This window comes from Neodiprion lecontei, chromosome 1 (assembly GCF_021901455.1).
Source record: "Neodiprion lecontei isolate iyNeoLeco1 chromosome 1, iyNeoLeco1.1, whole genome shotgun sequence".
In the NCBI taxonomy this organism is placed as follows: domain Eukaryota; kingdom Metazoa; phylum Arthropoda; class Insecta; order Hymenoptera; family Diprionidae; genus Neodiprion; species Neodiprion lecontei.
The window spans coordinates 38,044,113-38,055,753 of NC_060260.1; the positions used below are offsets into that span (position 1 = coordinate 38,044,113).

Sequence of the window (11,641 nt, forward strand, 5' to 3'; positions counted from 1 at the left end):
TGTCTTTCTCGTCTTAACATTATGTGAATATATTACATATACCGTTTTACCAAGCCTGAATCTTGTTTACACTGATTTCCACCACTGATACCATCGCGGAAGTATGGAACGAAGTATTAATTTAAGGAGATGAAATTATTTTTCTCGTTCCTTGTACGCATGTATAAGAAAAATGCAAAAACAAGTATAAGCCGAGTATAAATGTGTGTATACTATACACGTACTTGAATATAAAAAGGGTCAAAATTCGTGTTCCGCATTGAACGACTGTTCGGTTGTACGCGGAAAAAACATTTCAGACAAAATATTGCCTCGATAGTTTGGTCAGCTGTTCGTTTATCATGAACGTAAGGACAGTGTGAGGTCCAATCCTGCAGTAGGTTGGCACGAATCCTTTCCACAGAGCAGTTATTCCTTCCTGCTGTGCGGTCTTGGTTATTACACTCATCATTGACGGGGGTTTCACCGATACCTTGAGATTCTGTATTCTAAAAAAGGAGATAAAACAAAAGGCACATTTTAATTAAGACCCATTAATACGCAATCACGTCGTCAACTACCTGGTTTTCGCAATATCGAAAGGCATGGAGTTGAACGATGTAAGAAGTCCAGATACCATGGAAGCCCAAAAATGTAGAGGAATTCCCTCCTTCACGTTCCCTGTGCAATTGAATTAGATGGCAACGTTCTTCCTTGAATACTCCAGACTGGATATCCTATTTTTAGTCTCTGCATATTAACAAGAATGATACAAACATGTTTTCACTATCATTTTCTTTGCTTGGCTGTAAGTCGCCAATTGCGATACATTTACAACAGCTGCCCTGCCCATTGTCGGGATGCAGCCTCTCCACAGCGCAGTGATACCTTCATCCTTGTAAATCCTGAAGAACGCGTCGAAGACGTGTTTGTAGTTTCTCCTGTGATCTATTCTTTGGTAAAAAAAAAGCCATTGAAGTAGCTTTGAACCTCACAGTTCTTCACTCAGACTTGTACGAATTGTCGAAACTTGAATAAACTCATACCTGGTGGCAGCCTTCCATCAGCCGACATTCTCACCAGCGCTATTTCGGCCGGAGTTCCTACGAAGGCTCCGCAAACTCCAGCAGTCATTCCCATTGTACAGAGGACCATAAAACTGGGTGGGGATGCCTTATTCGCTCTGAAAAATTTTCATGCGTGATTGTAGGCATAATTTCAGCTCATTTCCAGTTCTCCATTTACGTACGTACTTCCACATATCCAGCAGATGATTGTAAATCCCCAGTCTTGTGGTGGTGTAAGTCGCTTGTCGAACCAGGCCGGCAGTCAAACCTCGATAAAATTTAGTCAACCCTTCCTCAGCCATGATAGATTTGATCAACATCACGATGGAAGTTCCGTCACGGTTCAATTGCATACGATTTTTCAGCACGTCCATCGGATGCACGACACATGTCGCTAGCATTCTATAATTGAAATATAGCATAAAGTTGAGAGGATTGATAAAGATGCAGGCATTTACTTTTTATCTACAAACCTTACCCTGATAGTCCTCCATTGATAAAGTTGAATACAGGAGGTACGGACTTTTGCTTCGGTGTCGAGGGTTGAGTTGAATTTTTTTGTTCAGTCATTTTCAATCGTCATACGATTATACTTGTCTTCCAACAAATTTGTTTTTTATTTATTTATTTGTTTTTATGTCAACTTTGGCAGAGAGTAAAATTGTTCTTACCAAAGCTCGTGAAGAAATAATATCATCACTGTATTGAAATTATTCACTTCTACTGCCGAAGGACAAGTTTTCTAGAAAGTCAATTACGTTATTCAAACCTCTCGAAAACCGATCGTGTAACGATATTTTATCGGGATGACGTTTGAAGTCGATTCTACGATCTTGTTATTACGAAAATTTACGGACAACTTCATACACCAATATCAAAATATGTGTCGGTCGATTTCTAGCTGAGTGAAGAAATTTGTACGTTTTATTAGTAACTCTAAATTATCTGGTAAGAGCAGGCAATGTCCTGGACTTCTTTGGACGAAGATGGGACGACATCCTCGAGTGACGAGGAAGAAGATCTCGCGAAAGGAGATAATAATCCCGCACGACGTATGAATAGAATGATCGAAAATATAGAGAAGGAAGGTAAAAAGTTACCGGATTCCGGGCTTGGAGAAGGATTGCAGGTCAAAGAATCTCACAGTTATTTCTCTCAGAACCAGGGCCCGAACCCTTTGATCCAAGTATATTATACGTATTACAAATTTAATTCGTAATCTAACCACGAGAACTTCAAAGCAACCACTTCGAAGTCTCGGCACTATCTAATCCACTGTTGGAACAGAACTCGGACAATGAGATTCTCTCGGAAAAAGCGGCCAGATCCCAGCTGGAATTTCAGACGATTTTGACTAGCAAAGACGAGCATATTCGTACCTTGCAGAAACTTGTAAACGGCCAAAGAGAGCAGCTTTACCATTTCCTGAACATGTCTATGAAGAAAGAAACATTACTCGAGCTAAAGAAGACCGTAAGGATCTTAAACCCGAATCTTTAAGGGCTAATACCGATGATTTGGATAATTTCTTTGATTCCAGTGTCGAGAGACGGAGGCACTGAGTCAAAACGAAAACATGTGCATGGCACTGGACAAGTTCAAATACGACAACAATTTGCCCACTGAACAAACACTGGTCCGGAAAGACGTGTCGAAAACTTTGCTCGGTCTAGAAAGACTCATGAGGCATCAGGTGTGACGTGATTTTGCTTCACAGACACGAATTCGGTCGAACGTAACCCTGCAGTTTTGAAATTTTGTGCTTAGGTAAGGCTTGTGAAAGCTATGGGATTGGGCGTGATTGACGAAGATCTCGAAGGCACGAGTAACTCCGTTCAAATTAGCTGTCTTCGTCGTGAGAACGAGGTAAGATGCATGAGTGTGCAGTCGTTGAAACCCTTTCACTATTTCTGGGACGGTCGGTTTACCTTCGGTCAATGGTCCGGTTTTAAATATACAATGAAAAGCAAACTTAACTGCAGTTCACAGACGTTCAAAGGTTGTCAAAAGGCACGAAGAATATTCAACGCAAGATACGCATGCTGAAGATACAGTTAAAGAAGTTGGCTTTGATCGAGGAAGAGCGCATCGATTTGGTGGAACGTGTTTACTCCATTCCACCTGATCAGCGACAGTATTATGCTCACCTGGCGGTGATTGAGCGTGAGAAAAGTCAGCTCCTATGTGAAATCGACAAACTCAGAGAAAATTATAGAAACCACAAACAGAAGTGTTGCTTGCTGGAAGGAACGGATATGGTCCTAAGCGGAAACAACGATAACAAGGTGCTGGTGTGCAGCCAAATTTTCCAACAAATTTCGCTTGTAAGCGTGCAAACAACTGAGAAATAAATTTCAGATCGAAGGTATTGACCCGAACAATATAAAGACTGGTTCCAGGACGCATTTGGAGCTACCGGACATGGTGAAACGGGGGGAACTATCCATGGTCGCGATGACTAAAGTAGAGAAAGAAAAATTGAGCTCAGATTTCGTCAAGTTGTACAATGAAAACGCAGGTTTATTTTCCGAGCTACATTGCGGTTTATCGGCATTGAACACGCTGACGTTCTTTTCTAGAAATTTCCGAACGGCTGAAGAACTTCGACGAGGTAAAACAGGAGCGTGATGACTTGAAACGCGAAATCGAGGTACTCGTGGAGAATTGTCTTCGACTTCAGGGCGAAGTAAAAGCGCTTCGTATGGCCAGCAGGTCGAATGATCTACTAGAGGAACTCCGTCAGGCTTGTCTGGAAAGAGAACAGCTCAGAACGAAGCTCGACCGAGTGACGAAGGAGGGTCCGGGTGTTTTTAGAATTTTCGGTGAAACGACGAGCAAAGTTGCCGAAGAAAGAGACCAGCTTCGTCTGAAGGTTGCGGAGCTTGAGGAAGTTAGAGCAGCGCACATAGCTTTGCTGGACAGGAGTGAAAAAAATCCCAACATAGTCAGTACCCTTGACAGAGACACGTACAAATATATGTCCAAGCAATTACAGCATCTGAGGGAAACGGAAAAGCAAAGAGAGCGGTTGGTTCTCGAAGTGAGTGAATATTTATAATGCAAATTGCAGGAATACGGCAATTTGTTCGGTTTTTCGACCATGATTTATGCCCCATTCACCGTCTTCCTCCAGATATCTAGATACAAGTACGCTCTTCTGAGGCAAGAAGAGGAGGTCAAAGACTTGGTCGATACCGTCGACAAATTGATGGACCACATAAAGACCCTGAGAATTAACACGGATGTCAATCCTGCGAAAGGAACTCCCGAGGGACCGGAAGTAATTGCGGTATTGAACTCTGCTGAGGAAAAACGGCTCGATATGATTCGAAACAGAATACGCTATGATACTTTAAAAACTGCACCGCCAGATGAAGCAACTTTGTCGGAAAGCACTCCTGAAAAAACTACCTTTATCAATTCTTTGAAGGTAATGTTAGGACAACACTTGACGCAAATATAAACTCGTTGATTGATTATATGACTACAAGCTTGTACTTTCGTCGCAATTGTAAATTTTCAGTCTTTCCTGGGATTGGATAATAACTCGATGGCGAAAACGATCGACTAGATACTTCCTCGGTGAAGTGTTGACTGAAACAAGTTCGAGTCACTCGAGTTGTACACGTAATACCGTGCTTTGCATCAATACAGCGTTTTTTTGTTACGTACTTTTGATACTTGTTGTTTTCGCACCAACTTGACGTGAATAAATTTACCACTGTGTCGTGCCGGTGGAACCGCCTTTATGGCCTTAGAGTCTTTTTTTCACGACAGAAAAAAATCGAATACCGACAAGACGTTGAAATACATGCAGAATGTCAGATATGAAAAACATATATTTATACAAGAGACGTCAGGATCTTATACAGAGCCTAAAATTCATATGTAAACAACTTCGTGTTCCGGCACTGGAGCAGAGCAAACGGGCGTACGTTTCCTTGGTTTTCTGGCCGGTGCCAAAACGTTATTTTCGTCGCAAGTTTTCCTTGGTACCAGTCCGTTTTCTATCTTGAATTTCTGTAACGATAATAAAATTACGAGTCTTTAATTTCCGCAGACAAGTAACGGATTGTTAAATATTTGTAAAACTTGAAACGTTATCAAACCTCGATTGTTTTTAGTATAGGATACAGCGGTCTAACGCCTTTGGATTCGTTCAGGATTTGCTGACCGTATTCCAATACTTTTTTATTAGTTTTTTCGATAATTGCCACTGCCGAATTTTCATCATTCTCGTATCGCTTCTCACGGTTTCGTTTCTCCTCGTTCTCGGACTTTAACCAACGAGTGAAATGAAATGAAATGAATTGATTATTGTTAAAAATAAGAATGAATCAAGAAAAGGAAGAATTAGTCAATTCTTAAAACATCATCACCATTTGCTGTCGCAGGTCTCTAGCATTCGTCATTTTCTGTTCCCACTCTCGTTTCCGTTCATTAATTTCAAACTCTTTGTTAAATTCGTCCCTCTTCAGTCTCTGCAGTGTCTCCCAATTGTTGAGCTCCTTCGTCTCGTAATCTCGTCTTCGCTTTTCATTCGCGGCTTCCTCGCCGAGTTTTATGCACTCCATTTTCAACTCCAGTGCTCGTTGCTTCTTAGCCTCAATCATTGCCAATTCTTTCGCTTCGATCTCTTCCCGGGCTTGACGGGTCAGCTCATCTTCGTTGTCCAACCGTTTTTTCGACGTTGCAGCGGCGAACTTTTTTCGTTCCGAACAAAGCTCACCCAAATATTCAGCGTGGCGCATTTTGGCCTGCAACTCCTCCTGCGCCTTGATTTTCCTAATCTGGGCAATCCGCCGTTTTGATCTCTCGAATATCTCGATGGCTCGGTCGCAAAATTCTTTCTCACGCTTCGACTCAATTTCGAATTTTTCCTTCTCTCTAATGGCGTCCGTCACTAACTTCTTCAGCTCGTTCTTGCGATTCAGCTTCTGAAAATCGAATTATGACGCTTCGATGACGAAGTGTTTACAGGCCGGTGGTGTGAAGTGTATAATTATAATTAACTCCCACCTGTTCATCCTCGCATTCTTTTATTTCTCTTATCTCTCGTGCCATATTGATCAGATCTTGTCTTCCCATTAAGTATTCCTCTCTATCAGCCCGTTTCAAATTATTCCTGTCATCGTCGATTCTGAAATCGAGTTTTCAAATTAAAAAACAAAATTCCTCGCGCAGTAATTGATTCGAAAATAGTGAATGATTACTGCTTCTTAAGCTCTTCTCCGTAAGCTCTGTTTTTCTTCTCCCTTTCGGCGGCCTTCCGACGCTCCGCTTCCTCGAAGTCCTCGGCTTCCTGTTTCAGGATTTTCGCGTACTCTTTTTCCTGCTCCTCGTCGACACCTCGAAGAGTTTTCTCAAACGCGAGTTGGGCGTCTCGTTCCCTGAAACACTGCGCGAAATTGCGACAAGTACGAGACGCGTCTTGAGTCGTTTGAAATTTTCCGGCCCATCAAATTAAGGGTTGAAGGAAAAACATTTCACCTCGGAAGTGAGAAGAGCCCCGTTAAGCAGCCTGCACAGAGGCTTTTTATACAGCAACAACCGCCTCGCTTCTTCCACAACTTTTTCCCTCTCCGCCGCGTTTTGCTCGGCAATTTCCTTCGCGAATCGCGCGCGAATTTCGTCTTCCTGTTTTCTTTTGGCCAGGAGCTCGGCCCTCCTGCGCCTCTTCACGTTCTGTCGATACGCACGGATTTCCAATTTTAGTGGATTACTAATTATCCTATCAATTATTAATTATATCATTGATAATTTCATTGGTTCTCGTCTGGGGAATACCAGAGTTTTCCACGTCATTACAAAGAATTAACAGAACCCCGGGCTGATTGGGACGGTAATTTGAGATAGGTATATACCTCGTTTGTGTTGTTCCAATGCTTCGACATTTCGTAGGTTGCCTTCCTAATTGCGGCCAGCTTAGCTCTCTCCTTTTCAGCAACGACCGTCATTCTTTCCGATTGATTCGTGTAGTCGACGAGCCTCTTGTACTCGCTCCGGGGTGCGATAAGCATCAGCTTTCTCTCGGAGATCTTTAACGGTAAGAATTTGCGTTGCAAAGCGAGAAAAATAGAAGTCCAAGTATTTTGGCGGTTTTTTTCAAACATTCGAGTGATCACCTTCGCCTATCTTTCGCAAAATTAAAATCAGATCTCACCTTCGTGCTACTCAGCTTTTGCCCGGGCTCCAGGTAGTATAACGTACGGATTTTCGATTGAACTTGCTGATTTTTATTCACCATCTTAGAATCGACGACGGTGATGTAAACCAGAGGACGGCGAGGTTGGACAAACGTTGTAACCCGAGCGCGCGAACTTGACGGATCGCTTGATATCTTAACCGAAATACCAGGTTAAAACGGAACGAACATTGCTACGTTTCTCAAAACGAGCGGAAGCATGGCGAGGCAATGAATCGAATCGTTGATCGTCTCTTAGTTGCCGTTAGAGATGCCCGGAATTTGTTGAATCGATATTACACGCTGCATGATGTGACTGCGTATCAAGTGACAACCATGTAGTCGATATGAAGCGATCAAACTAACGTTCTAAATTGAAAAAAAGTGATTACCGAAATCCCGGTATTTACTTTTTTATCACATCTTTCGGCTCATTTCGACTTTTGTCACTTGTAACTGAAATTGAGAATACGCGCCAGAGAATGAATTTGTAAAAACAAATCTCGACCATGAATCATTCACGAAAATTCCTATGACACGATCGTACGCGTCGTATTTGTGATCGTTGTTATCACCATATTCAAATATTTTGCTCTCTAGAATTTTGAATATTGAAAACGACGATACATAACCGCGTACCCATGTATTTAAAAATCCCCCTAAGTCTATTAGATAATATTCTGTTTTTCTTATACCCATCCGGTTTTAGACCACTTTCCCCTACTCAATTACCTTATTACATCACGCACTTCGACTCAATGGCTGCTAACTATTTAGCCTTCGTCGATAGCTGACGCTGAGCTTGACATTATTATACAAAAAAATAAGAAGAGAAAAAAAAGAAAAAAAAAACAAAGAAACAAATTAATGAATAAATAAAAATCACATCGAATCCTCATACGCGGATCGTGAAAAACAGTATAATGATTGAACATTTATTGGTAATTAACCGGAGGAAGCTAAAATCGATCTAAAATAAATGAACGCTCCGAGTTAACGATACAAAATGGAATGAAGTAATATTCATACGCTGTCGTAAATAAAAAATCTGATATTTCGCACCTAATCCCATGGTTATGCGTAGATTGCCCTCACTGTCAATTATCTATGCGTACAAATATCATATGTATGTATATATATACATATATATATATGTATATATGCATATATATACATTCGAACACCGTAATTTTTTCCCCTCCACGATTGGCGTACGAGAAGGTTGTATTATAGTCATGTGTACCGGCAGGTTGTTCAGTGGTTGTTGGTCCGCTTGTTAGTGTTTTGGTAGAATTGAGAACTAGTAAGTCCAGAATAAACGACATTTTGACTATCTCGATCATTTTAACGACTGTTCGATAGGTTCGTGCAGGTAGTTAAACGAAAGAGTCAACACGAAGTCAAGTCCGCAGGAGGGACGGTCTCTAGTCGTTAACGAAACCTTGCTTCGCGTCGACCCGGTGAGAAAGCTCTTCTCTGTTTGAAAATAACTGTGCCAAATCGGGTATTGGTCAGATGAGTAGCGGCACGTTTTACACGTAGAAGTGAATAACGAAAATGGTAGCGGCGATAAACGAGGGTTTCGCCAGTGCTCCGGAAGTGATAACAGTGCAGGAGAATGATTTTCGAATGTCGGCTATTCTCGAGAGTGAAAAAACGCTCGGTGAAGACGGTGAGAAAACCGAGTCCGAGGCCGAGATTAAAGTTTACAAACGCCGTTGGCTCCAGCTCGGCCTTTTTTTCATCTACGGTGCATCTAACAACATGCATTGGATACAGTTCACCATCGTTGGAAATATAATTTCCAAGTAAGAAACCCGCAATCATACACCTGCACGATTATGCGTATTCAAAGACGTTCTAACCGATGGAGGATGATTTATTTCTTTTCCCTTCTCTCTCGACGCTTTGGGCATTGTAATTAAACTTCCTCGCTTACCCGCGTAACCGAGGTTCCCGGTAAACGGTTTAATACATTTTATACTTGCAAGGTGTATAATAATATCCTAGTCAAAACGTTGCGGTCGGCAAAAATTCATGAAAGAGGTGTTAACTTGCTTCCGAGAGAGAGAGAGAGGAAAAAAGAAAAAAAGAAACAAAAATATCCTCTCACTTCTCGACGTATTAACGCTTAATCGTGAATAGAAACGTTGTGAATTTTAAAATATACGCAGGTACTACGGCGTTTCACCATTGGCCGTAGATTGGACCTCGACGATCTTCCACGTGATGTACGTAGCCTTGATGCTCCCAGCTTCCTATGTGATGGACCGCGTCGGTCTCCGATGGGCCTGTCTGATCGGTTCTCTGGGTATCTCGATCGGTTCATGGATAAAATTTTTCTCCGCATCGCCGGACCGTTTCGTCGTCGCCTTTGTCGGTCAAACGATCGTCGCATCTGCTCAGGTCTTCGTCTCGACCGGCCCGGTAAGATTGTCGGCCCTCTGGTTTGGCTCTAACCAAGTGGCCACGGCAACATCGATCGGCTGCTTCGGCCCGTTGATGGGCATCAGCACGCTCTTCCTGATCACACCGATGATAGTGAGGGACCACGAGAACATCGAGGACATCGGGAACGACCTGACTCTGCTCTTCCTGGGAATGGCGATACTCTCGACGATTGTAACGGTCGCGTTGTTCTTCTGTGAGTAGCCTTGCAAAGGCTGTGCGTGCATTCGTAATTTGCTTACCAAAGTCTCGCTGTTTACATCATGTCATTACCATGCCACCTCTGTGCGTATTCCATTCGTTCATTAATAATTTATGACTTTACAGTTTTTCGTGATGAACCACGCTTGCCGCCGAGTGAGGCAAGAGCCCTTCAGAAGGCCAACAGCGAAGCCGAGGCCGGACAATTCTGGCCAACGTTGAAGAGAATTCTCAGCAACAAGAGTTTTCTCATGCTGTGGAATTCGTACGGCATCAGCGGCGGGGTTCTGGACATGATATCTGCCCTGGTCAATCCATTTTTGCTATTTCACTTCAAGGTAACTTCAATTACGAATCCAACGATTCGTATTACACGAGGTCTGTGGAGTATAAATAATCGCGGAATGTCTGGTCTCAAGTGCTACGGTTTCTCGAACGAGTTCAACGTGCGTTGGTCACCCGAAATTTTAGTTTCTAATGCCGTTACAAAGGTATATGCGTAGGTATAAATAATTTGAACCCGACATTCCGTGAAAAAAACGAGAAGAAATTTTTAAAAAATTCGCTCTACCTAACCGTACAAATACATCTTCGTCACTTAGAACGGGGAAGAAGACGCAGGTAGGCTCGGTCTGCTAATGTGGTTCACGGGAAGTTTCGCCTCGATAATCTTTGGTATGATATTGGACAAGACGAAAAAGTTCAAGTAAGTATCCATGTATAAAATATATATATGTGTGTGTGTGTGTGTGTACGGTGGATAAATTTGAGCAAGAGATTCGACGGTTCGGTAAATGAAACGTTACCGCACTTTACAAACGCGCGCTCTTTAACGTTTACAGAGCTCTCAACATTTTCATCTACGCTTTTACTCTCGTCGGGGAAATCCTATTCGCCGTTGGACTGTTGATGGAAATAAGATGGGTGGTTTACCTCGCTATTATAGTATTGGGGTAATCGATTTGTCTACGTTAATCACGTCAATTAACCGCAGGCGATAACAACATCCGACTAATTGTTACCGGTGCTGGGTTTTTGACGTTTACATTATGACTCTAGGGTATTCGGCGTCACCTATGGAAGCATCGGGTTTGAACTGGCTGCCGAGAGTACTTATCCAGAACCGGAGAATGTGACATCTGGACTGCTCAGAGTGGCGAACCAGTTATACGGTGCGATAATGGTCGTGATTGCCGGTGCATTACTGAGGACTTACGGGGATGTCGTAGCTCACGGTTGCCTTATCATTGTTGTTGGCGTAGGCTTAGCGCTGGTCGTATTCGTTAAGACCGATCTTAAACGGCTAAACGCCAAGGAGCACTGCGACCCTAAACGGAATCGCGTCGCGGAATCGCAAGTCGTCGAACCCGAGACTATCCAGACAAAACTGTGAGACACGGAACGAGTGTGCTGGTTAAATTTTCTGCCAGTTTTCTGTTTTTCGTAGAAAAAAAAAAAAAAAAAAAAAATACATCCCGACGGATACGTGCTCGATTGTCGTATTGTTGTACCATGACGCTCCTACCCTCGATAATAGCCAATTGTAAGTGCAATTATCTTACGCCTCGGACTTGCAGCGTACCTGAAATGGCTCTCCATCATTGGTTATTTCTCGTCCGAAGCAGCAGCAGCAGAAGCGCGGAATTCTGCGCACGTCGAAAGCAGCGAATTCTACAGCGTATTGTTTGTTTTTTTTATTCCTCGGAAAGTTTATTGTTATTCATACGAGACATACGACTGTTTAGAGAACTTTCGCGGAAGT

At 42.6% G+C, this 11,641-nt stretch overlaps 4 protein-coding genes across 4 annotated transcripts; 2 read left to right on the forward strand and 2 right to left on the reverse strand.

Moving 5' to 3' along the window:
* Window positions 1-86: 86 nt before the first annotated feature.
* LOC107222487 (mitochondrial 2-oxoglutarate/malate carrier protein-like) lies at window positions 87-1,757 on the reverse strand. Its single transcript, XM_015661872.2, has 7 exons — window positions 1,718-1,757; window positions 1,525-1,643; window positions 1,233-1,448; window positions 1,026-1,162; window positions 757-927; window positions 561-660; window positions 87-488 (listed from the first exon to the last, which is right to left on the reverse strand). Exons 2-7 carry the CDS (start codon window positions 1,614-1,616, stop codon window positions 296-298), a joined length of 909 nt encoding a protein of 302 aa, XP_015517358.2. The 5' UTR covers window positions 1,617-1,643; window positions 1,718-1,757; the 3' UTR covers window positions 87-295.
* Window positions 1,758-2,007: 250 nt separating this feature from the next.
* Window positions 2,008-4,617, forward strand: LOC124296626 (CAP-Gly domain-containing linker protein 1-like). The gene is made up of 9 exons (XM_046746687.1): window positions 2,008-2,232; window positions 2,334-2,519; window positions 2,587-2,739; window positions 2,814-2,912; window positions 3,029-3,337; window positions 3,405-3,564; window positions 3,626-4,086; window positions 4,180-4,476; window positions 4,570-4,617. Exons 1-9 carry the CDS (start codon window positions 2,008-2,010, stop codon window positions 4,615-4,617), a joined length of 1,938 nt encoding a protein of 645 aa, XP_046602643.1.
* Window positions 4,618-4,910: 293 nt separating this feature from the next.
* Window positions 4,911-8,518, reverse strand: LOC107222483 (trichohyalin-like). Its single transcript, XM_015661868.2, has 9 exons — window positions 8,474-8,518; window positions 7,210-7,546; window positions 6,911-7,084; window positions 6,537-6,731; window positions 6,260-6,444; window positions 6,066-6,186; window positions 5,426-5,983; window positions 5,156-5,323; window positions 4,911-5,066 (listed from the first exon to the last, which is right to left on the reverse strand). The coding sequence occupies exons 2-9, from the start codon at window positions 7,291-7,293 to the stop codon at window positions 4,929-4,931; spliced, it is 1,623 nt and encodes a 540-aa protein (XP_015517354.2). The 5' UTR covers window positions 7,294-7,546; window positions 8,474-8,518; the 3' UTR covers window positions 4,911-4,928.
* On the forward strand, window positions 8,504-11,406 carry LOC107222482 (uncharacterized MFS-type transporter C09D4.1). Its single transcript, XM_015661866.2, has 6 exons — window positions 8,504-9,038; window positions 9,405-9,874; window positions 10,006-10,217; window positions 10,482-10,585; window positions 10,722-10,832; window positions 10,939-11,406. The coding sequence occupies exons 1-6, from the start codon at window positions 8,788-8,790 to the stop codon at window positions 11,270-11,272; spliced, it is 1,482 nt and encodes a 493-aa protein (XP_015517352.1). The 5' UTR covers window positions 8,504-8,787; the 3' UTR covers window positions 11,273-11,406.
* Window positions 11,407-11,641: the final 235 nt, after the last annotated feature.